Genomic DNA, 25,796 nt, shown 5'->3' with positions numbered 1-25,796 from the left:
CTACTTTGCCACTGAGGGGCATGAACACCTTGATGACATCAAGGCTCAAGGCTGAGCCTGGTTCCATTGAAGAGACTTCAAGTTAAGCAATAATGGCGAACTGAAACACTTTTCCGGTGACGGCAGATATAGTAAAAAAGTGTCCCAATGGGAGAAATTTCAAGAAATAGAGTCCACCCTATGAAATGAGAAGCAACAACAGTTCAATCATTTTGCAAAGAAAAAATGTGGTTATCCAATTACAGCAGAAGACACAGGAGGTTTAGCAAGTCTGGATTATCAAGTATGAGGGGTAGTTCCTCTGCCAGACAGACGCACGCATTTCTGCCATTTGGCCGGAGTATGTGTTGCTGGGAGATCTGTAAATCAGGTCCTGTGCCTATTTTAAGTCACTTTTTTACACCAGATTGCACCACTCATACCACCCACTTGCACTCATCATTTGCGGCATCCTCAGATCAAAAGAACGCCGCTAAAGCAGCCACCAGGCCCTTCAGGCATTGCAGCGCCGGCATGACGAGGAGCACCCAATGATGAAGCATGACACCGCAACAGGTGTGTGAGAGCATTACGATGTGATTTACAGATCTCCTAGCGACATCTACTGCGGCCAAATAGCACAAATATGTGCATCTGTCTGGCAGAGGAACTACCCCATATACTTGACAATCCTTATGTTAGTCCCTGGAGGAACACAGGAGTAGGACCTCTGTAAAGATTCGCTCTTCTGTCCTCCCTCTTTGATTTAAGGTTTAGCAGGTGACATGCCATGTGATAAAGCAAACTTAATTCACTTGAGTTCTGATTTTCCAGCTATAAATGCCCTTGCTGATTTACCACATATGGTGTAAACACGCACATACCTAGTACCCATACACATGGAAAATAAACAGAGACTACATGTTGTGAGAAGTTAGCCTGGCATATGATGTCCACTATTCTAGTGGGCACCTTGCATCAGTCTAAACTACCCTTATTGATGGTGGTTGCAAAGTAAACCTTATAGACAAGCTATCCTAGTGGTAGTATGGACCAGCAGTCATAGGCTAAGACTTCAGAGAGCATGTGAAGCAAGCTGTTTTACCAATTATAATCCCTTGAATACCAAATGAAAGGACACCACACATGGTATATATCAGATATATATGTATTTATTTCTAACACAACCCCTCTGCACTCTTTATGAGGTCAGAGATCGAAGTACATCACAAGTTACTAAATTAGCATACGATAAGTTGCACAAATACAGTTATGCCCTAGGGGCCTCACAAACCATATACTAAGTAAGTGGTATAAGAACCACTACAGAAATAGTGAGTAGGCCTAGGGCCTAGGGAATCGCTGGAGCTACACTAAACAACCAAAGGTTAGGAAGTAGGAGGCCCACGGGAGATGCGTACAGTGTCTAAACACAGCTGTGAGTTACCATTGACTTACAATGGAGAACGAAGAAGTTACAAAGTTACTGTTTAAGGGCACTTCCGGATGGACTACAACACGACCCCTTTAGACTAGGACACTTCGAGAGTCAAGACCTACGGGAGTTCCGGAGTACTCGTGTTACCTCACCCAAGGAAGCTGGGTGCATAGGTACCTTTTGGTGTCGGGTTTCGTCGATGCTTTCAATGGAGATCTGCAAAGAAGTGCTGCAGGCGGCCAGAGGAAGAGTGTCCAGGTGGATCCAAGGGTGGATTGAAGATGTGAAGAACCTGAAAGCAGAGGGGACAGAGTCTGGATCACTAGCCAGTGACCAGGAAGGAACCAGGCGATGTCGCGGTGATCTCAGGTGAAGAGGTGAGGCTTGTCTCTGCAGCCTCGAGGATCAGGAGGTGTCGACGACAAACAGGAGCTGGATTCGAGCCGCCCCACACAGGATCTAGTTGACTGCGGTGTCGGTATCCGGATTGGACCCAAAAAGCCTTGGCAAATGCAATCCACACAGGACGTGAAGATTGGCTTCGGAGCAGACCAGCAAGGTCTGAAGAGCTTCTCCTTTTGCAGGGAAGCTGGAGCAAGCCTGGAGCAACCAGGAAAGCAGTTTGGTTTCAAAGGGTTGTCTTCAGGGGGCTCACTAGCCAGCGGGCTAGCAACCGGGAAGACGCGTTGAGCTGAAATGCAAGAGCGGGCCCCATGCGGCACTCATGAAGTGTGGAGGGCTGAGATTTGGTGCAAATGACGCTCGGATCTGGAGCTTCTCGTACCCCAATGCACATCTGCGAGGGTACCTCGGTAGTTGAGCTGTTAGCAAAATGCAGGATGTCCAAGGTGTCAGGTCCCATGTCTCTCGTGTCCGCCATGGGTCTCATGTGGGTCAGAGTCAGAGAAGTCTCGAAGTCCAGTTCCTGTGTCGCTGAGTCTTCGGGTTCCAACGGGAGCGTCAACAAAGCAGACCAGCAAGCTACTGGTGGTGCCTGTTTGCACAGGGTGGTCACTCCTTGACCACAAGGGAGATGTCTTCAGTCTTCTAGTCAAAATAGAACATCGAAGGTCCAAGAGTTCTGTATCAAAGTTTTGTTCCAGGATAATCTAAAGTCCTGGGGACACAGCTCCTATCTTTATACTGATTTTAGGGGCTGGATTACCTGGTAGGTCCCTCCTATGGGTGGACCTGGGAAGGGGGTGGTTACACCCCTTTCCCTTTGTCCAGTTTCATGCCAGAGCGAGGCTGGAGTGCCCCAGCAACTGGTTTGAACCGGGTTACGCATGGAGCACCTTGTGTGCCCTCCTTGTCCCAAAACACATCTGCCTGTCTGGGGAGGTGCTGTCTAGGGCTCTGTTTAACTTTAACCGGGTAAAGCAGGAACATACATGTCTTTTCCCTCTAGAAGGGAGGAATGCTACCCCCACAGAATTGGCGGGGGGTAGTATTCCAAAGTGTTTGACACCTTACACGACATGTTTTGATAAAGCCAAACCAAAGTTAGCATTAACCGCGAGGACTATAATGCACTTAAGAGTATATGGTATGGCTATATCATAGAACAGCTATAAGGATATGGTTCTGAAAGCTGCAGAGGGGCTCAGCTCATGCTAGGGCACCCTCTCACATAACACCAAGCACTCTGCCTCTAGGATTGTCGAGGCCTACCATAAGAGTGTCTTATAGGTGCATCTGTGTCTATATATATATGGGTAGATATAGGTATACTATATCTAAGTAAGGGGTGATTACACCACCTTACCCAAGCTGAGTGATCAGCCTGTGGTGTCAGTTTGGATGGCCTGCCAGGGGTGGCATAATACATGCTGCAGCCCCTGGTAGGCCTTGGATGCACCTATGCCCTGGGTACCTATGGTACACTATAAAGGGGCTCACAAAGGTGACCCAATACCCAATCAGGTATGTCCTTAAAGTACATGGAGTCCATTTTATAGGGAGAGCAGATAGCCTGGGGCCCTGAATAGCAGGATCCGAAGCCAACTAAGTCGAAAACCAGCAAAACACTAGGCACAAAGTTGGGGTAACCATATAGTCAGATATCCACCTTCCTACACATGTGTTGCAAGTAATGCTCCAATCAGCACATCAGCTATAAACTAACAGGACATGAAAAGGCAGAATGCCACCACTCACTAGAACGAAACAGACTACAGTGGGGGGTATAAAGAAGTGACTGGGTCTGTTGAGGGAGGATGTATGACGATACAACTCGAGTCAGTACATTGCGTGCCATTACATCGCAGTTGTTACAACGACTGCGATGTTACCACACCATGCCATTACAATGCAAGTCTTTACATCGACTTGCACTTGATGGCGTGCTAACATTAGAAAAGTGTAATTGACTACTCCAACTCCAGTCCACTTAATAGTAGGGAAGGTGTTTGGATAGTAAAGTACACTATTTGCAATGTTAGCACGCCATCTAGCGCAAGTCGATGAAAAGACTTGGGTTGTAATGGCACAGCGTGGTTACATCGCAGTCGTTGTAACGACCGCAATGTAACAGCATCACGGTGTACTGACCACGATGTTAAGGATGTTTCCGATTGAGGGTGTGATTTGTGGAAGGGGCAAGCCCTGGGAGGTGCAAACGAGCAAGCAGAAACTGGAGCGAGTAGCTGGGGGAATCAGAAAGCAGCAAGCGAGGGAAAAGCAGTGATGGGGAGGGGGTGATTTGTGGGTAGGGCATGAGGGTGGTGGGAGGAGACGGAGCTGGTAACAGCACAAGCACTGTGTAGCGTCCTGAAAAAGAAAGAAAAAAGTAATTCCTGAAATGTTCATAAAAACAGGAGCAGTGGATGTTTATAGGTACTTGGTCCATGCTCTGGGGGAGGGCTAAACACAAGAAGAGTCATGAACATGCATGCCGTGGACAAATGGTGACAAAGAATATGAGACAGGGGATGGAGCAAGCCAATGGGAAGCCTGTGGGCGGGCTGAAGCCCACAGATTAAACACATATCTCTTCGAGACAACCCATGCGTGGTCTAGCAGAGACCTAAGATTGATGGACGGAATGCTTAAATTTAATCTCACCCACTGGAAATTACCCAGTCCATCGGTATTTTGAACTCAATGCTACCTCAGTTTCGACTGGGAGCCTCAAGCAGCAAATTGGCATGAGGGAGCAAATGGAGTTGTAGTCTATTTGTAACAAATAGAATCCATCCACCCTAAAGCTTTCGATTTATAGGTTAGCATGTGCTGGAAATCATAATAACCATTGAATAAAGAGAATTTAGTGCAAAATAATAGTGCACGTTTGGTAGATTTCACTGAAAATATTTTTAGATTCTCATTAGGCCATCAAAAGAAGACCTTCAACTTTGGGTGTTTACCAAACATTTCTTACCTAAAAGACGGTTATCTGTGATCCCTTTGCACAGCTCTACAGAGCCATTTAAAGCCTGAAGCACCTCAGTTATGGAGAACTCCTGGCTCCTGATCATATAATTGGCCGCCTCTCGAAAAGCCATGGCAGCATCGACATTCTTCTGTGCCTTTTGGTAGGAACTGCCTGCAAGTTTGAAGGCCTGGGCGGCCGAGTCCAGATTTCCTGTCTCCACAAAAGTGTACCCCAGTTTAATCAAAGCATCAGAAATATTGCTGATTTCCCCCTGTTCATACTCATTAATCGCCTTCGCATAGAATTTTCCAGCCTTTGCATGATCCTTCAGTGCATCATAAGCAATTCCAATATTAAAGAATAGGTCCCCGTCTCTCTTTGCGTTTCCTTTGGTCACAGATTTAATAAGGCACTTTAGTCCTTTTTTAGGTTTCTCATTGGAAATATAGGCAGCACCCAAATTAAACAAGCACACTTTCTGCATATGCTTCTCTGGTACACTGCAGGAGAGGAGATATGCCTTCTTGAATTTAGCTAAAGCAACGGTGATGTCATCCCTGTCAAAGCACTCAACAGCAGCTTTGCATAATTTCTGTATTTTAGCCTGATTGGCGAGGGCTTGGTTGCCAAAGTAATCGTCAGATGTATTGGAGTTCAAGAGAGAAGCCATTTCTTAGAATACACAAAAACCTGCAGAAAAAAATGATAGATATTAATTAGTACATGCATGATTGAATGGGGATATAGATGCGCACATACTTTAATAAAAAAAACAATAGGTTAAATTGATACATTTACAAAAGTGCATATGAGAGTCAAATTTCTGCTTGAGCAATTTTACTTTATTGAAAAGGCACGAACATTTCTCACTCAATATTTCAAAACATGGATATCCTGTCAAGTCTATTTTAACATTTGAGAAAAAAGGGTGTGTTTCCATGTTATAAATGTACACAAGCGTATACCCATTTTGCTTATGCAATCCTGATGGAGAGTAATTTAATACAGGCATCATTTCTGTGTGCTGGAAAACTACAACGAGAAAGGGCCATGTATAGCTATCTTTTGCTGGCTTTAGCGATGGGTTGACACTTAGGACCACATGCATCAAAAGAAAAACCTGCCTCATTGCGACCGGTATTTTTGCATTTGCGATGCATCATCCTAAATGCAAAAATCGCAATTTTAGTATTCTCTAAATTGTGATTCCTTAAATTGCGATTGCATTTAAGGAATGGCAAATTGAGATTCTTTAAATGCAATGCATTAAAGTAAAAAAAATAGCGATTTGGCTAATATGAGTCGCAAATTACCATCAATTTGTACTTGATGGTAATTTGCAAAAACTTTGAAAAATGCATTTTTCAAAGTTCTATTTTACACACACACACATGCCCTGTGGGCATGTGTGTGTGCAACATGTACTCACACGCATATTTCAGGGGTGCAACAGGGTATCCTTTTGGAACCCTTGCACGCTTGAAATTGCATTCGCAATTTGTGAGTACCTATTGGGTACTCGCAAATTGCGAATGCAATTCCCATTCATTCCTATGGGTCTCTAGGCCCATAGGAATGAATGGAAAGATATTCCTTAATTGCAACTCACAATTTGCAAGTCGCAATTAAGGAATGTTTAGAAATCGCAATTTTTTAGCGATTTCATCATGCATAGGCTTTTGCGATTCCTTAATAATCGCAATTAAGGAATTGTAAAATCCTACCTTGATGCATGTGCCCCTTAGTGCTTGGAAAACGAGCTGCTCTTTCATGGCTTTGGGTTTCCAGAAAATAAATATTCAATGAAGAGGCAGACCGTAATCATTGCCTTTTGAGGGAGTGTGCAATTTCTCATGTGTTGAATTTCTAGTAAATGTAACTCAGTATTTGCAATTGGATATTCATAGAGTTAACACACTGATTTCAACTTCTGTTGTAGATGCTCTACGATCTTGCAAACATTTTTCCAACATAACAATACTCTAGGTGCCCAATAAAGGCTATAGAATAACCTATTTCTCAGTGTTTCTGTTCCTTGTGATGCATGTTATTGGTTATTGTCACTAATATGCTGAGATGGGGATGACCCTGGCCTATTGTAAAATTATATACTTTAACGTCAGTTGAGGCATGCGATAAAAGTCAATATATAGTCCTTTTCATTTCTTATATTGGTGCAGGTACTCTACGTTGGCTTTGATTGGCTCATTTCATCTAAGTGCAATCCACACTTATAGTTCGTTGACTCATGTCAGGATTGTTTTTTGTCTTTTTCTTTGGTCAGTGATATTATGAGTATCTAGACTTAGTTTGGGTCAGTGGTGCGAGTGGGAGAAAGGGGTTGAAGGGTTGGGAAAGAGTGAGAAGTGTTGTTGTTCATGCCATGGTGATGGGCAGATAACTATTATGGATAGTGTAATGTTGATGATCGAGATGATGATGTACTGTGGTAGTACGCATCAATAATGGCCAAGATTCCCTTTTACACTATCTGAAATGCTTGACTTGGAATATGAGGGGACTCAAAAACCATAACAAAGCCACACTGTTAGCATATTTAGAGTGACATGGCATTCCTTCAAGAGACTCATTTAGATCTGAGCTGTTCCCATGAGTTTGCCTCTCAATGAGGCCCTTTTAGATACTTTTCATCATATAGTTTGCATTCCTGGATAGTTGCTACGCTTATCAGGAATTCAGTACCTTTCACTCCAATTGACATGCTGAAAGATGCTGAGGGTAGATTTTTGCAAGTAAATGGTTTTCTGTGTGAATATAAATGCATATTTCAAAATGTATATGCCCATGATATTGACTTACCGCAATTCTTTGAAAGCCTGGATGTACGGCTGCAGAGATGTGACTATGCACAGGCGCTCTGTGGAAGGGACTTTAATACAGTAGGTGAATCTGAGGTAGAGAGATCATGTGGGTCTCCTGTGGTGTGCTCATGGCAAGGAAAACTCCTCCAATGGATACTAAAAGAGTATGAATTGTCTAATGCATGAAGAGTACAAAAAAGGGGCTTAAAAATATTTTCTCCTTCTACTCATCAGTCCATTATAGTCTAAACTAGGCTATTAGTTCCTCTGGGCCGGCACTACAGTCTGGGTCATGGATATTAAATGTTTACCCCGCATTCTATTCTCCAGTAGAGATGGAACTTAATGGTTTGGCTAATTTAGCATAGCATCTATGACTTTGTGGGACAGATCTCCTTCTAAGATCTTAACCCTTTCGCTGCGGCGGCAATTCCGCCGCAGCGCTAAGGGGGTGGGGCGGCCGTGCGGCGCTCTGACGCTTATGACTGAACCGCTCCATCACGGCCCTCGGGTGGGTTGTGCTTGTGACGGAGCGGTTCCGTCATGGCCCCGCCCGCTCAATGGAACGCGTCGCGCTGGCGCGGCGAGCGGGCCATGACGGAACCGCTCCGTCACCAGCACAGCCCACCCGAGGGGCGTGACGGAGCGGTTCTGTCATAAGCGTGGGAAGGGGTTAAATTGTTGATAACCAATTTTTTAAAATTATTTAGGGCTCAATCAATGGGTATGGGTATGCAATTGTGTGGGAGACATTTAAAGTCTACACCTATGGGATGACTATTTCTAAATACTAAGGGATTTTGTGTGATATAAGGCATCACCTTGGAAAAAAGGAGGCTCAGCTGCAGAGACTGAAAAAAGACTATGAAGATGTACTAAGAGTTTTAGGATTGGACAGAGAGGGAGGTGAAATATTTAGACAGGTATGGGCAGGCTTGACGCCATGGTGAATGTTAGAAATGGGGGTCTCTAGTTGGCAGTGGCCTGCATCCTGTCCAAGTAGGGACTCTTACTTATAGTCAGGGTAAGGGGATTACACACCTAACATAACCTCTGCTCACACCCTTGGTAGCTTGGCACAAGCAGTCAGGCTTATCTCCGAGGCAATGTGTAAAGCATTTGCACATAACACACACAGTAACACAGTGAAAACTCTGCAAATGGATATCACACTAGTGTAGAAGAAAAAAGTATCTTTAGCTAAACAACACAAGACCAAAACGACAAACATTCAATGTACACAACTGAAAATATCACTTTTAAAAGATTTGAATCAGTTCAGATCATACTACATAGAAAACGATGATGCATTTCTTTTGGTGCAAAGTACCTGAGATGCTTTAAAAACACAAGATGAAAACAGGCGCTGGGGAGGTGAGGTGTTGGAAAACACCGTGATGCTTTGATGCCTTTCAAGCAGGGAAGGTGATTCATTGGTTACTTGCTCCCAGGGGAGGCGATGCAACTGTTCCTTACTGCTACGCAGAGAAAGTGATTCATTGGTTCCTTACTTTCTGGGGAGGTGATGAAGGTTGATGCGATGGCGATTGAGGTGCTGCGTTGATTTCTTCAGCCGCAGACAGGTGATGTGTTGATTCTTCTAGCCGCACAGCAGAGCTTACGACGGAGTCAGCACAGTGGTCTCAGGCTTCGGAGATGCAGTGCTCTGAACTTGGGCTGTGGCGGTTTCTTTGGTTTCTTCAGCTGCAGGGTGGTGGTGATTGGAACTTCTTCCTGCAACTGCGGTGCTGTGTTGAAAAAACATGTGCTGGAAGGGTGATGAGTGGATTTTCAGCAACAGGAGCAGTAAAACAACCTCCAAGAGCCTTGAGCAGAAGTTGGCACCACAAACCAGGTCAGAACTCCCAGCAGTGCAGTTCAGGGATGCTGCAGGTGAAGTCTTTCTATCCCTGAGACTTCTTAACAGGTGGCAAGCACACACAATCCCTTGGAGATTCTTCTCAAGCAGGTTACAAACAACAAAGTCCAGTCCTTGTTTTCTCCAAGACAGAAGCAGAAACTGCAGGCCAACGCAGCAAAGCAAACGCATTAAAAGGGCAGTATTCACCGTCACAGCTTTTCTCCTTGGCAGAGGTTCCTCTTGATCCAGAAGTGTTCTAAAAGTTTGGGGTTTTAGGTCCTCTACTCATAGCCTTTTTGGCCTTTGAGGTTGGGAAACTTCAAAGAAAGTCTTTGTTGTTCGCAAATTCTGTCTTTGTCCGCCCTGGTTCCAGCCACATTACAGGGGGTGGAGACAGCATTGTGAGAGAACAGGCACAGCCTTAGTCAGGTGTCAGTGACAACTCCCCCACCACTCAAGCCCAGGAAGGCCCATCTGCCTGATGATGGCTCATTGGAATATGTTTAGACAAACAGCCCCTGTCAATCTAAACCAGAGGTGGATTCCAAGGGCAGGCAGAGATGTAGAATGTTAAAGCACATAAGTGCTCACTTTCTAAAAGTGGCATTTTTAAACACACAATTTAAAAACCACCTTAACAAAAAGATGTATTTTAAAGTTCTGAGCTAAGGAAGTCTAAACTACAAGTCTATAACTCTCCGCAATTGGAATTTTCACTTGTAAAATGTTAAAAGGCAGCCCCAAAGATAATTTGTAGGAGAGACAGGCCTTACAATAGTGAAAAATTAGATTGACAGTATTTCACTATCAGGACATGTAAAACACACCATCACATGTCCTACCTTTCACATACACTGCACTCCCCATGGGGCTATCTTGGGCCTACCTTAGGGGTGATTTACATGTATTATGAGGGAATGTTAGGGGTGGCAAGTGGGTGCACCTGCCAGGTCGACATGGTAGTTCAAAACTGCAAACAGACACTGCAATGGCAGGCTTGAGACAAGTTTACAGGGCTACTCTTGTGGGTAGCATAACCGGTGCTGTACGCCCACTTGTAGCATTTGATTTACAGGCACTGGTCACACATGGGGCAATTAACTAGTGACTTACCAGTAAATAAAATATGCCAATCATGGATTACCAATCATGATCACATTTTACCCAGGTAGCACTTGCACTTTAGCACTGATCAGCAGTGGTAAAGCACCAGAGTTCTAAAAACAGCAAAAACGAAATGCAGCACACAGTCAAAACAGGAGGTCAGAAGCAAAAAGACAGGGAAAACACACAACAAAGATGCTAGGTCTAACAGTGAAGAAGATAGAACTAGGAGTACCTTGTCACAAGTACTGCGGAGTGAAGATTAACCTACACCGGAGGTAACTTATTTACAACTATGTCTCTATACAAAGCTAAAATTAATAAGGGGCATGATGAGATTGTTGCGTACCTCAGGAAGGTGTTTCATTCATGGATTGAGAAGGAGTTCAGAGAGTCGTTGCTTACCCCAATTGTCACTAATGAGACCATTGAGACGATTAATGGCTCTCTGGGTGGGAAGATGCCTGTTTCTGACCGGTTGACTGCTGGCTTTTCTAAAAGTTACTAAGATATGTTAGCACCGCACCTCATTCATGTATATTTGAAAGATCTAGAAATGGGCCATCTGCCCCAATATTACAAGAGGTGGTGATCACTGTTCTACACAAGCCCAAATGAGATCCATTTAAATGCCAATCATACCATCCTTTGCCCATTCTTAACCTGGACAGACTAGACCTTCCTGAACAAGGGAGTTTTATCTATGGCAGCGGCACGTTAAATAATTTACATACACTATTTGCTGTGAGTCAACATATATACTTAACTGTTAATGCAGTTGAGGACCTTTTAATTTCCAAAAAAGCCCTTTGATTCTTTGGAGTGGCCTTCCTTCTAGTTGTGATTGAATAGATGGGTATAGGTAGGAATATGTAGGGGCTGTTGCTGTTGCTGTATTCTGAACTGATCTGTATTGTATGAGTTTTTAATATGCTGTCAAAATCCTTCCTAATAAATATAGGTTCAAGGCAGGGATGTCCCCTCGCCCCTTTTTTGTTTGTTGTTTTGTTGAAGCCACTGGCATGTATGCTGAAACAGAAAGGTTCTCATTGTGGTGCACCAACCACTTCTAAATGGATGCTGTTGTCCCTGTATGTGGATGATATGGATAAGTTACTTACCTGTAGTCCTAGTTCTCTTCCAGGGGTATACTCATCAAAGTCATAAGCACACACCCTCGGCCCAATCTTCGCGGGAGGGACAAACATCTGCTTCAGCCACACCACCCAGCTCTCCTGGACGGCCCACGGCTGAGTCCACTTCACCTTCAACACCACCACCGCAATCAAGCCCCCCGTGCCTGCCAAGAAGGAACTGGAGCAAGGTCACAGAAGAACACCTCAACACCACCCTCCTCCAAGACCCCCCAGTGCCGAGACCGATACCTACTCTGCAGCCATAGAATTCCACTGCTGGATCTCCCGCTGTGCCAAAAAGCTTGCACCCCTCCGCCACCCCGCCAAACAATGCCGCCTGAATGCCGCCTGGTTCACTACAGAACTACAAGTAGCCAGACGCTCCTGCAGACGCTTAGAGAAAACCTGGAGAAACCAGAAAACCACCGAAGCACGGAACAACCACAGGAGTGCCTCCCCTTCGCGGCCAAAGTCACAGAAAGACTCGTAAACATCCAACTGACCGCCTTCATTGAAGAGAACTCCATCCTGGAAACCTCCCAGTCTGGATTCTGCAGCAACCACAACACTGAGACCGCCCTCCTTGCCGCCACTGACGACATCCGGATGCTACTCGACCAGGGACACACTGCGGCCCTCATCCTTCTGGACCTCTCCGCAACCTTCGACACTGTTTCACATTGCACGCTCGCAGCCAGACTTCACGAAGCAGGGATACAAGGAGCCGCCCTTGACTGGATCCAATCCTTTCTCTCCGGCCGAACCCAGAGGATCAGACACCCTCCCTTCCTCTCCGAACCCACTGATATCAACTGTGGAGCACCCCAAGGAACATCGCTCAGCCCCACTCTCTTCAACATCTACATGGCCCCTCTCGCCGCCATCGTCACACAGCATGGGCTCAGCATTGTATCCTACGCCGATGACACCCAACTCGTCCTCTCACTCACGAAGAATCCCGAAGACACCAGACTCTGTTTCCAGGAAGGAATGAAGAATGTGGCAGCCTGGATGAAGGACAGCTGTTTGAAACTCAACTCAGAGAAGCTCGAAGTCCTGCACCTTTGCCTTGGACAACACCTCGTGGCCCTCAGCCCTCAGGAATCCACCCACCCTACAGACCAAGCACAAAACCTCGGCATCATCCTCAACTTCTCCCTCTCCATGAACCACCAGATCAACGCAGTTGCCTCCACCAGTTTCAACTGCCTGCGCATCCTCCGCCAGACCTTCAAGTGGATTCCCCCAACTGCAGAAGGGCCATCACTCATGCACTCATAACCAGCAGACTGGACTACGGCAACGCCCTATATGCCGGAATCAACAGAACCCTTCTACACAAACCCCAAACCATCCAGAATGCAGCAGCCAGACTCATCCTCGGGACCCATCACCTACCTCCTCACCCACATCTACAATTCCCTCAACAACATCAGACCCAAATACCTCAACGAGAGAATATCCTTCAACATACCCAAGAGGAACCTCCGCTCCGCCGACCTTGCCCTGGCAGAGGTCCCCTGCATCCGCAGAAACAGAACAGGCGGGAGAGCGTTCTCTTACATCACAGCCAAGACCTGGAACGAGGTCCCTGTGAACATCAGATGCTCCCCGGGCCTGCACACGTTCAGGAAGGACCTCAAGACCTGGCTCTTCGACAGATCCGGAGCTTCTCCTTCCCACCCCCAGCGCCTTAAGACCCTCATGGGTGAGTAGCACGCTTTATAAATCCCTGATTGATTGATTGATTGAATAGTCCCACCCACGTGTGGGGACCCTGGAGCATTAACAATAATATATGCATATATAACCATATATATATATATGATATCTATAATAATAATACGCATATATCTAAAATATACACACATGTATATGCATATGCAGCCTAAAATTCAAAACTAGTCTCAAATATGCCAATATTGCATTGTATGTTTCACTTGAAAAAGCATCATATAAATAACATTTTGAAGATATAGAGAAAATGTACTCGCAAATTGTTTGAAGAAAATGCAGCCTTTATTTTCAGGGAAAAAGGCAAGGTGATAGCAGGCAGATTAGCCTAGAAGGCTGCATATAGAACTCTCAAAGAAAAAACCGGTGCCATGCCTTTAAGACCTCCACGACCTCAAGGCTCCCATCATGCCCCACAGGTGACAGTTGGGTCAGGTATTTTTGATGGCGTATTACTTTGTGAAAATATAGTCTGTAATAAATATGAGTATACCCCTGGAAGATAACTTGGATTACAGGTAAGTAGCTTATCCTTCACTTCCAGGGGATACACATCAATAGTCATAAGCACTGAATAGAGTAAGAAGCACATCCCTGAACCCTGCGCACGAATACCTGCATAGCAAATGTTGAACAGTACAATCATCCGAATAAATTTCTCAAGGATGCTTGCCCAAACGGAGCATCCTCTTGAGTATCATAATCTCAGCAGTAATGGTGGGCAAAGGAATAGACCGACCGCCACGTAGCTGCTTTACATATCTCTTGAATAGGTGCATAATTAAGCATAGCCGTAGTAGCGGCTTTACCCCCTTGTAGAGTGAACCCTTGGCGTGCCAGGGAGCTGTTTGTGAGCTAGCTGGTAGGCTAATGTGATGCAAGAGACTATCCATCTCATTGGATCTTTTAGAAAAAGGTAACTAGTGTGCATGGGACCATAGTTAACGGATAGACGGTCCGACTTTCGTATGCCCTTTGTTCTAACTAAACAGAAATTTAACACTCTTCAGATCAAGAGAATGCAATACCCTTTCAGGAGGCATGGTAGGATTTGTAAAAAATGAAGGAAGAGTGATCGATTGATTAATATGAAAATCTGAGTTCACTTTAGGTAAGAAACTCGGGTGAGTCCTCATAAACCCTCGATTCTCATGCTAAACGAGATAAGGCTCTGCAGAACAAAAGGCCTGAATCTCGCTTACCCTGCAAGCAGAGGTAATAGCCAGTAAAAAAGCGGCCTTTCAGGGAAGGTGCTGTAGAGCAGCTTTGTGAATGGGTTCAAAGGGGGACCCATTAATTTAGAAAGGACCACATTAAGCTCCCAGGCAGTAGAATGGAACCAAATTAGTGGGTAGACATTTTTTTAGCGCTTCCAGGAAGTCTTTAACAACTGGCATTTGAAAGGAAGAAGTCTGAGTAGGAGACTGTCTATAGGCTGTAATTGCTGCCAGATGTACTCTGATAGAGGAAAACTTTCAGCCTGCTTTAGCTAAGTATAGAAGATATGGCTAAATAACCTGTTCTTGACCTGTGATGGGGTCATGACCATTAGCTGTACACCATAGTTTAAAATGCTTCCATTTGAAAGCATATGACTTTCTTGTTGAAGGCCTTCTCGCTTCTTTAATATCTGCCTACAGTCCTGCGAGAGGCATAGGTGACCATATTGTAAGAACTCAGGAGCCATGCTGCCAATCTCAGCGAAGGGAGGTTGGGGTGAAAAACCGTCCCCCTAATTTGGTTATCAGATCCGGAAGGCATGAATGAATGAATGAATGATTAAGGTATTTATAGAGCTCAGGAATTCACCCCTACAGGGATATCTCAGCGCTATCTGCAAACATATGAGGGTGGAGAGCTAGTCTAACTGAAACAATTCAGTTTTCAGTAATTTTTTTAATTTGGACTAATCCGGACACACCCTTAATGCCATGGGAAGTTTATTCCACAGCTGAATATGTTTGACATAAATTCTGTGTACAGGTATCTCTTTCCGAGATTGCAGATTGTTAAATAGGCAGGTTTTTGTATCCCGTATTGATAGAATTATTAATACTGAGGAAATGTATATTTCTTTTAAAATTTATTTCTGTTATTAAACGTAAACTTCGTTAAATTTATCATGGATTGGATCGTGATATTATGTTTCTGTTTCACTTTTCAGCCCTGATGATGTTCCTATGGGGTATGAAACGCATTGGCTATGCAAATCAATAATAGTTCTGTTGGATTATGAAAGATTTTAACACTTTTGAAGAATAATACTCTGTTCAAATAAACAAATGAATATAAAGTTGACATCAGGATTTCATCATTTGGGCTACAATATGTGATTGTTGATTGTTTGGATAACTGCGCTCCTTCTGTACTTGATATATTTTTGGGTATGAGAGTGGTTTTTGACGGTGGGCCACAGGAAGTGGAGCGTCTCAATTTATAAATAGTTACTTTATTGAAATTTAAAATGTAATGCTCACCAGTGCATACCAAAGTGTAACCCCCATCATTTGTCATGATTTAGTTATGAGATTAACATTATTGGGTGCACATAAACTGAGTTAGGAAGGCACACTTTTTGTAAAACTCTCTGGAGAAGAAATATAACCTTTCAGTTTATTTATGCCTCCTCTGGTAAACTGGCAGCCTACACCAAGAAGGTAACTTATATTTCAAACTCAGCTATGAACTATCTTCAGCAACTGTCATACCTTGGATCACCACCCTGTTGACGTCATACGATTCTAGAAGAGGCTTCACATGTAAGGGTAGGCACCTTAAATGGGGAATGCATTAGAGAGTAATTTGTTTGTCTATCAGACAAAATAAGGGAGATGTTGTGGCTCAAAAATGCAAAGAGAACAATTGATGGCTGGAATGCTGAAGAATGTTAAACATTTACCTTCAGTACAGAGATCTAGGCCTAAATCCATATTTTCTTTTCTCACTGTGCCATTCTAGTTTTTCCCCAGCAATAGGAAAATCAGTCTTGCCCCTGCTCCCCAGGGGAACAGTCCAGCCTGACCTGCCAGGCCAGGTCCTCCCTGTACCAGGAACAAGCATTCTGGGACCGGTTTCGGGGTATCACTCCTTATCAGCCAGGCTTGCTTGACTCTAGTGGCATGGTGAACACGGCTGGTATGATCTCAACAGCCAAATGTGCAAAACACAGCATATGTTCTATGGAAGAATTGAGATTTGATGTCAGGAAGAAAGTTGATGTGAGTGTGGAGGAAAGTAAAGGAGGAAGTACTTTTTACAAGTTAAGGGAAAGTTCTTTCATTGTGGTTTAGCTAGCCACATGGCCAACTGGAAAGAGTCCAAGATATCATGGTGACGTGTACTAAATGTCGCAAAAGAGGACATTTTGTCAAGTGTTGCAGGAATAAAGGTAGGATGAAAGATTCTGTGAAAGAGATGTGTGATGAAGTAGTACTTCAAGTGGGAGTACTGAAACGTGGCAATCTGTCTAATGTAGCTAAAATTGATAATAATGGTATGGAATTGTTGTTTGAGTCTTCTTTTACTCTTGAGCATCATTTCTTTGAAAATTCATAAGATTTTCATGATGGGAAGGTGGCTCTCAGGAAAATGGGTATCAAACTGAGAGGTTATGGTGTCATCCGATAAACATTTTTACATTTTTTTCATGCTGGTATTGAATTTTATGGAAAGTATACTGAGGGAAAGATCGAAGTGCCTGGAAACAGGGATAACATTTAAGGCTGGCCTCATCAAAAAGGCCTTGGATTTTCCCAAAAAATATTCCAGAGATTTTAGACCAAAGTTGAGGTGTCTCTGGAATTATTCTTACAGGACAAATATCAGTAATGATGCCACTGCTGTGGTAATCAAAGTGTGAAGAATGCCCAGAAATGTTCATGAAGCTGTTAAGAGTGAACTGAAGAGATCATGTGATGATGGCATCATTGTTCATGTGGAAGCAACAGATTGGTTGACACTAGTTGTCATGGCTAGAAAGACTTATAGTGACATATGGATGTATGTAGTCCTGAGAACAACCTGCAACATCAACCAGGTTCTCCTACTCCACAACTTCCCCTGCTTTGACATAAACACATCTAAAAGTAGGCATAAAGTGAGAGTTTGTATATTAAGGGTGATAACTGGGTTCAACCATCTAATGTGGCAGACATGCTGAAAGTGTACGGTGCTACCCATTTTGAGCCAGTATCGCTATATCATTCTCAGGTTTTAAATATATATTCACATTTTATAGTTTAATGCGTTATCCAAGTGTTTATCCTGTAAAATCTATGTTACATCTACAGCGGTTGTATAAGGTCGACACCTCTGGGATTATATGTACATAAACATATTAAGAATGTGAAAGATATTTATTAAAGAACCTCATCTATTATGCTTATTTCAACGATCCATGGGTTTTATGGATCCTAGCTTCGGACTGCTTGTAAATCTTTAAATCCAATCATCTGATGTGGCAGACCTGCTGGGGATGTATGGTACCTGTCAATTCTGGAAGGTATTGCTATATCACCTAAAAGATTTGAGTATGTTTATCTTTCAGTGTTTAATACGTTATTACAGTGTTTGTCCTCTGAATTCTATTTATGACTATACAGGTGTACGATATCACCCCCACGCAGTACAGTATATATGGCATGATTTTGTATTTTTATATTTCATATTACATAGAAGTAGAGAATAGGTCAGGGGGTTTCTAAAAATCCGTGTAGACATCCCTGACTGCTACTCTTTAGGAAGACAATGCTGATTCAATGCCCATCATTGACAAATGTTATGCACTTTATGTTGTCTGATCTCCAGAGGGATGCTGCGAGGAACCTAATCTGTTGGTCTTTGGCTGCAGTGTGTGGTAGGAGACAGAAAGCAGGATAAATAAGTAACACCACCCAATTTGAGAAATATTGCTACATCCAGAAGTGCTTGTTTTGTCAACACTAAAAGACCGACGACAAAGTCCTCACAGGGATACAAATTTTTGTAAGTCAATGTCTGTCTATGTATGGGTATAATGCAACAGAACACTGAATAAAAGCATGGGGTTGCACAGTATGAGAAATTAAGACTTGTTTGTAAATGGGAAGTCTCTCTTTAAAGGTTTCTATGGGGTTTAAGCAGTCTAAGTAGTACCTTCTGGATGAATTTGAAGATGAATGGCTCCAGTTTCTTCCTGAAGCGAGAGAGAAGGCTTTTGATATGATTCACATAGATTTTGGCTTGATGTACTTTTTGGATCAAATTAAAACCTTTGATTGTCAGATTACAGGTAGGTCTGGGATGTAGGAAAAGTTCACTTCTCAGTTGTCCTTCATGGATTAGATCCTGCCACCTGCAGGCTAAGGAAAATCTTGCACTTAGCACATTAACGACCTATGCATGTGGTGTGCAAGTTCTGGTTTTCATCATTGTTGTGTGAGTTATGGCCTGTGCTCCTAACCATAATCTTCGAATTCTAGTATTTTTGTTTATGCATAAGGGTAATAGAAATTCAACTGTGGCTTTAGTTTTTTTTTTTTATGTGCATTGAGGTGTTAAAACTAAAGCTAAGCATAGCTTCACTTTAATCTTTGTGTTTTATCAATGAATGTTTGTGTTTTATTATCATATACCACATCAAAGATTTCTCTGCACCCAGCCCTCTGCAGGTGGCCAACCCATGCTCCGCACCCTACCCTATGGCTAGACTCTGCATACGATTCTCTGTGGAGAGCTAACACAGGCAGAGAGTGGCTTTCAGCCATGAGCAGCTGGGATTAGCCATAGGACATGGCCACCAGCCACATGGGCCTGGGGGGTCAGGGTAGGTAACCTTGCGCCTTATTCGTTTAAAAAAATATGGTGCTTCATACACAGAACTGAGTAGCAGTGATCACACAAGAAATGTTTCTGCGACAGACAGTTAATCCTAGCATGCCAGATCAGATTTGCAAATCTGGTCAGATTTGAGGCTCCCCCAGGGACGAGGGGGAAAAAAGGCTCACTTGTTCAATGGTATACCTTTAAGTTTCTTTCCTCAAACTTTCTCAGTACATTCAGTGCCTCCACTGGTTCAATAATGTGGGACTCTCTAAGTTTTCTTAACTCCATCTTCATTTATTTCCTTCCTGGCTATGAGGGGAATAGTGGGGCCTTTATGAATCTTGGAAGTCACAATACTTTTAAATCGAATTTGGTGAGTAAAACCACCTCAATTTACCAATGTTACCATTGATGACTGATAACAATTCATCCAACACTCATTACTTTGTATCCTCAACCTCACAAGCCACTAATACCTGTTCTGGATGCAAAGTTATGTTTAATTTTCTGTGGTCCATCAAACCAAGCGCGACTGGCCCTTCTTTAGCTACATTCAATTTGCAAAGTGCATGTATATTCTTGAACCAAGATACCAGATGTCCAAACCCTACCATAACACTCTTCTCCCCATGTAGCTTTCTGGATTGACATCAGGTGATTCCAAATAATTACTGATGACTGCAAAGTGGTGCTTCTCACACCCACACTCTGCAATAATCATGTATGGTGACCCTAAATTAGCTGCTACCAGTAAAGATACTCCCCCGAATGAAACCCAACAAAGCAGTTTGTTATCGCTTTCACGCAAAACTTTCAGTACCACTTTCTTTTTGTAATCACATTTAGTACCTAACCCATCCGCACCCTCCTGGATGAAGAGTCATCACCATCATTCTCCCTTACATGTGCCACCTTACTACTTTTCTTTTTTTCTTTCATTTTGAACACTCTGACAAAATGGCCAACGAAACGACACTCCAAACACTAGACCGATTAAGCAGACATTTGTCAAATCTTGCAGTGTTCAATACAAAAGTGGGAACCACTTGTGGACAATATTTAACGGGGTCCAGTGTACATGTCCAGTCAACCAAGTAGCAAAAAAGGTACAAAGTTCCCCAGGGGAAGGGTAGACCGTATGTGTGTTATAGGGAGGAGACCAAAGGCAGGGAACGGGATGTTCCCTTGTTGGAACTAGAAGACCTCACACACCCAATTAGTTAGGTGTCATGCTTCATCATTGGTCTCCTGCTCCTCGTCAGACTGGCGCTGCAATGTCCGACGGGCGCCAGAAGGCGCTCTTTGTTGGAGTTCTTTTGTTCCAGCCAATGGTTGAGTGCGTGTGAGGGGTCTGGTGAAGGTGTAGTCGTGAGGGAATGGTGATAATAAAAGGAGGTGGGTCAGTCCACAAGGGTCTTTATTCACGTGGCTGACTCCCTTGGTTAAAAAGGGTGGCAGGGGAGATAGGGACTGTAAGGGGCACAGTAAACTACCTCAACCCTCAAAAAGGTCGACATGTTTCTTGCCCAACTGGCAATTCTTCAGGACCTCGAGTGCTAAGTACTACACAGTGAGAAGACAACAAAAGGAAAACAATTACAACCTCTCTGGGTCAGTAAAGAAGGCAGGCCAGGTGGTCCTGCTCTAGCGGGGAGACCTAGAAGAAAGGCGTAGACAAAAGCCGAGCATTTAGATGATGGCATTATCTCAACAGCACTAGATCACCGCAGTTCTCCATAGTGCACACATACAACTTGTTTTAAAAAAAGGAAGAAATGTATCAAGCAATACATTTGGTGGACATCTCAAACGGGTATGTCCATGGCCACATCTATACAGTATACCAGTATAGAACCAATTAAAAACAATTAAAATTGAAATATGAAGATGTCACAAGCTGTCAAACAGTAAAGGTTACAGGGGCAGACGCTTACCCTAGGCGTGTCCCTAGTAGGCCCCGCAGTCTGTTCCCATGGGGCTGCTCAAAAAGGTAAAGTACCTGTAAGAGAGAGAGACACACACACACGCATATATATCGTGCGCTGAGTGTCAGTTTTCGAGGTGAGAGAGACACATAATGTGAAAGAGACACACAATGTTCAGACAGCCAGCTGTGAGGTGGTAGATATGGGAAAGCCTCATAGTTGGCGATAGTTGGCTCGTTGATGTACCTGTCACCGCCTCCAAATCGTGACAAGTCAAGCCCACGTCTCCCGGAGATCTCAAGTGGTCGGCGTGTATGGCAAACCCTGACACGCCGATAGGTGAACACTCGGGGGATGAGAGGAGGCATAACCTGCGTGGTGCAGGAGGTGCCATCGTCGCCCTGGGAGGGCGGCGAGGGGATGTAAAATACGAGTCCTAGTTCCCCAAACAAACATACCCCCGAGACCCGTCCCACGACACTCATGGGGAGCCAAAAGTACACACCGCCACATTTGGAACCGGTATCAACGAGGACATGGGGATCACTCGCGAAGACCCCCGAGGTTAGCGGCAAAATACCATCAGCGGGATATGGAGAAAACCTATATCTCAGCAGCAAAATTGTCGTTCACACAAGGGCACATCGCTTACCTGTAGCGTGAGCAGCCAGGGTTCGATAACCTACCCACACGCTGGGCGCCCCGACGGTAGCGCGGAACAGCTGGTGCCGGCGTAACAAAACAGCCGGGACTAAATAGGATGTTCCGTACTTCCGCAGTGAGGACTCCGCTAGTAGGCGTGGTCCTCGGTAGTCCCCTCTGCGCATGCGTTGGGTCGGTGTGTGTGTGTCACGAAAGGTTGCTGGTGTACGTTCTTGCGAATGTGGCGGCCATATTGGAGAGGGGTGGTTGGAGGTGGAAATCAAATGTCCAAAAGTGAGTGCCTAGACACATTGCACCCAAGTCTACTCATATTATCGTAGTGTGACCCCAGTTTATCAGTAAAACAAAATGGAGAGGGAAGGAAAGAGACTAGTTAAAGGGGATGATGATATCCCTGACAATCAATGGTAACAATAAGGTGGGAACCCTCATGGCAAGGCACTATTCAGGAGTGGACCTTGGTCAGATCGAGGGACTTAGGCCAGATAGAGAAGCTGTTTAGTGTCTGATAGCTAATTGCAATTTCTAAGGAGCACGGGGATCATCTGGAAAGTGACGCCCAGGGGACGGAGTCATTCAGGCCCAGTGTATCTAGTTGAAGACGGTGTATCCATCGCTGTTCGATCCTGAACAGGGCTTGTTGTGTGATTGATGGATGAGACTCGAGTACTAGCCACTTAATGCTATCTGCCTGGTGGCCATGCTGGACGTAGTGTTCATACAGTCATGTGTGGGTTTTTGAGCACCGAATGTTGCTCTTATGCTCCATGATTCTTAGCTTAACCGGCCTCATTGTCATGCCAATGTAGTGTTTTTCGCAGGGACAGATCAGCTGGTAGATACATCTAGGGCTGTTACAATTTGTATGTTTATTCATGTGCCAAGTAAAGGTATCCAATAGTTTAATGTCTTTACACTGTATTGTCTGTTGGCAAACAACACAGCCACCGCACTGATAATGACCAACCACTGGTGGGAGCCTCCACAGGGTACTTTGGCCAGTGGTCGTTTGTTTTTTGGGGCGTGTATGAATAAGGGCATCTTTAAGATTGGACGTGCGTTTGAAGGCAAAACGGGGACGTGGGATGTCAAGGCCCCCTGTGTTCAGTAACCCCCAATGTTTGTTCACAGTTTTTTTCAGAAACGCTGAATTCCTTGTAAAACAAGTTACACAGGTGATCAAATTGTCAGGTTCTTTGTCGCGTGTCTCCAACAGTGCCTCTCTAGGGTTATTGAGGGCTCTCTTACGTGAGTTGTAAATCAGTCTAGTTGGATACCCTCTGTCCTGTAGTTTGTGTTGGAGCAGAGCAGACTCTTTCTTGTAGTCGGAATTGGCAGTACAGTTTCTGCGAATCCTAAGGAACAGACCAAAGGGCAAGTTTTCCCTAAGCCATGAAGAGTACAGTTTTCAGATGTTTCCTGAACCACAAGTGGCCTCACAGTTGGCCAAAGTGAGAGGTAATGACTTCCACAGCCAAGGAACCCTATAAGAGAAGGCTTTGCCACCAGACCCCACTTTCTCAACTAGGGGAATATTAAGCACATTTTTCATACCTGAGCTTAATACTCTGCTGGGCTGGTAAGGAATAGGTTTCTGAGCCAAATAGATAGGTCTTTATCCGTTTAAGGCTTTGTGGACTATGAAGCATACTTTGAATATGATTCTCTGGCCAGTGGAGTTGCTGTAGGAGGGCAAGGAAGGCCTTTATACGAGGCATGCCGCTGTGTTTTGTACAACCTGTACACTATTTAACAAAGAATTGTTGGCAGCATCTAAAAGTGCATTGCAGTCCAAGTGACTCATAGCCAGGGCCTGGACAAGGGTTTTGCGTACTGCCAGAGAAAGAAGGGAGAAGACTCTGTGCAGCAAGCATAGCATATGGAAGCAAGTCACGAAGGTCGCCCTCACTTGACCTTGCATAAACAGTATCTGATCTAAGTAAACACCCAAGCTTTTTACCACCGTCTTGGGGATGGGGGCAATCCCCATGTCCGCTGCCCACCAATCAGTCGGCCAGAATCTCTTAGCATTACCGAACAGCATAATCTCTGCCTTATCAGCATTTAGCTGGAGGTAGTTGTCCGTTATCCATGTGGAGATAGCTTTCATGTCCTCTGAGAACCGGGATATTTATTTATAAAGATTTATAAAGCGCCCAGCTACCAAACAGGATTTCCCTGCGCTACAGCAGGAGGTTTTCCGTTAAATCTGCCTTTTTGCGAATCAGTATCACCTTCGCTGCCTTCTATTCCCGAGGAAGTAAGCCTTCACTCACGAAAAGATTAAATAACGAGAACATGGTATGAGAAAGCTGCGTAGATAGAGGGGCAGCAGCACTTGCTCGTATAATATCTGTAGGAGAGCCAGACTTTCCTGATTTTAACATTTTCTCCACCGTGTGGGATTGTAAGGGAGTAAAGCTATCTAAGGGGGGCATCTTGTTAGTTGTTATTGGGGGGGGGTGAGAGAGGGATTTGATAGGGTTTACAGAAAATGAGGCATAGATTGAATTTATTTTCTCTTTTAAATGGTTGGCAATGTTGTCCCACTATTCTTGACAAGGAGAGGTAGTGTCCTTAGCTACCGTAGGATTTGTGAAAGTTAAAACATTTTGTACAACTCTTTGGAAGAATTACCAGCTTGATTGACCCACAGTGGAACAGGGAGCAAGCGCAAGGCAGAGAGCAGCCACAGGGTCAAAGTATGAGTACTAAAATATTAAGAAAGCTGTGCTGAAAATAAAATATTTAAGAAAGTTGTGCTTAAAATAGATTCCGCGTCTAAAACGTGAAGCTAGCCCTTCAAATAAATTGAGCCCAAATACATAAAATATTTGCAGCATGTTATCTGCAATACAGCTGCCTGTCTGAGCTGCCATGCGCTTTAAGCAGCATGCGAGGGAATACTCCCTCCCGTGACCTCCACCACTTGGAAGTCACCCTGCCCACTCTCGCAGGCTCCCTCCACGCAAATGAAAAATCCACAGTGGAACAGGGAGCGAGCGTGAGGCAGAGAACAGTCACAGGGCCAGAGTGTAAGTATTAAAATATTAAGAAAGCTGTTTTAAAAAAAAAACATTGAAGGAAGCTGTGCTTAAAATAGATTTAAAAACAACGGTTGCTGGACAGAATGCAGAACAATGTCATACATTCACCCAAGTACAGAGATCTGGGCCTAAATCCATCGTTTTTTTGCTCATCATGCCACTCCAGTTTGAACCCCCAGCCATTTGCAAGTCAGTCTTGACCCTGTGCCTCATGGGAACAGTCCAGCCCGAACTGCCAAGCCAGGTCCTCCCTGGACTGTAAGTCAAGTCAAGTCAAGTCAAGTCAAAGATCTTTATTCGGATTTAGGTAACATCCATAAAAGTACATAAAATCACAACATCATCCACAACACATAATATCACAATCAAAAGTCACATAATAAAATTACATAATTCATCATGATATATGTTAAAAAAGTACAAATAACTGCATAGACGGATACATCAATAATTGTAAGGCACACAATGATATATACAAAAATTTAAAACACTGCGGAAATGTCAGTAATATGTGCAAAAAGCAGCTGCTTGTGCAAAATAAGCAATGTGCAAACTAGGCAAATGGTAGTGCAAAACTTTTCACGCCATGTTCAATGACACTCTTGAGCGAACAGCAGCTTTGAGAAAACAACTGACTCTGAAAATCACTTTGTCAGTGCCCAACCTCAGTAGATCACCAAGGGCTAAGTTAAAGTCCAACTGGGCCGTCTTGCGGAAATATGGCATTAAAAAATGTTTAGTATATTTTACATAAAAGCCACAAAAAAGCATGAAGTGTAAAAGGCTTTGTTTCCCGCCACGGTTACAGGGACAGTTTAAATTTTCTAAATGTCTGTTAAAGCCCATTGGGAAGCATAATAGATTTTTGATGCTCCCATCCCTGAACCGAAACAACAAGCTCCTGTTCCATTT

At 44.0% G+C, this 25,796-nt stretch overlaps 1 protein-coding gene across 2 annotated transcripts in view; it reads right to left on the bottom strand.

Moving 5' to 3' along the window:
• LOC144826290 (tetratricopeptide repeat protein 24-like) overlaps window positions 1-25,796 on the bottom strand; it is a 520,525-nt gene that overhangs the window by 481,081 nt on the left and 13,648 nt on the right. For both annotated transcript variants that reach the window (XM_078684636.1, XM_078684637.1), the window contains exon 2: window positions 4,797-5,480. In XM_078684636.1, coding sequence (XP_078540762.1) covers window positions 4,797-5,460 — 664 coding nt within the window. In that variant the 5' untranslated portion in view covers window positions 5,461-5,480. The remainder of the gene's footprint in view (window positions 1-4,796; window positions 5,481-25,796) is intronic.

This window comes from Lissotriton helveticus, chromosome 3_2 (assembly GCF_964261635.1).
Source record: "Lissotriton helveticus chromosome 3_2, aLisHel1.1, whole genome shotgun sequence".
NCBI lineage: Eukaryota > Metazoa > Chordata > Amphibia > Caudata > Salamandridae > Lissotriton > Lissotriton helveticus.
The sequence above is the reverse complement of the archived record's forward strand: the minus strand, read 5'-3'. Positions and strand labels throughout refer to the sequence as shown.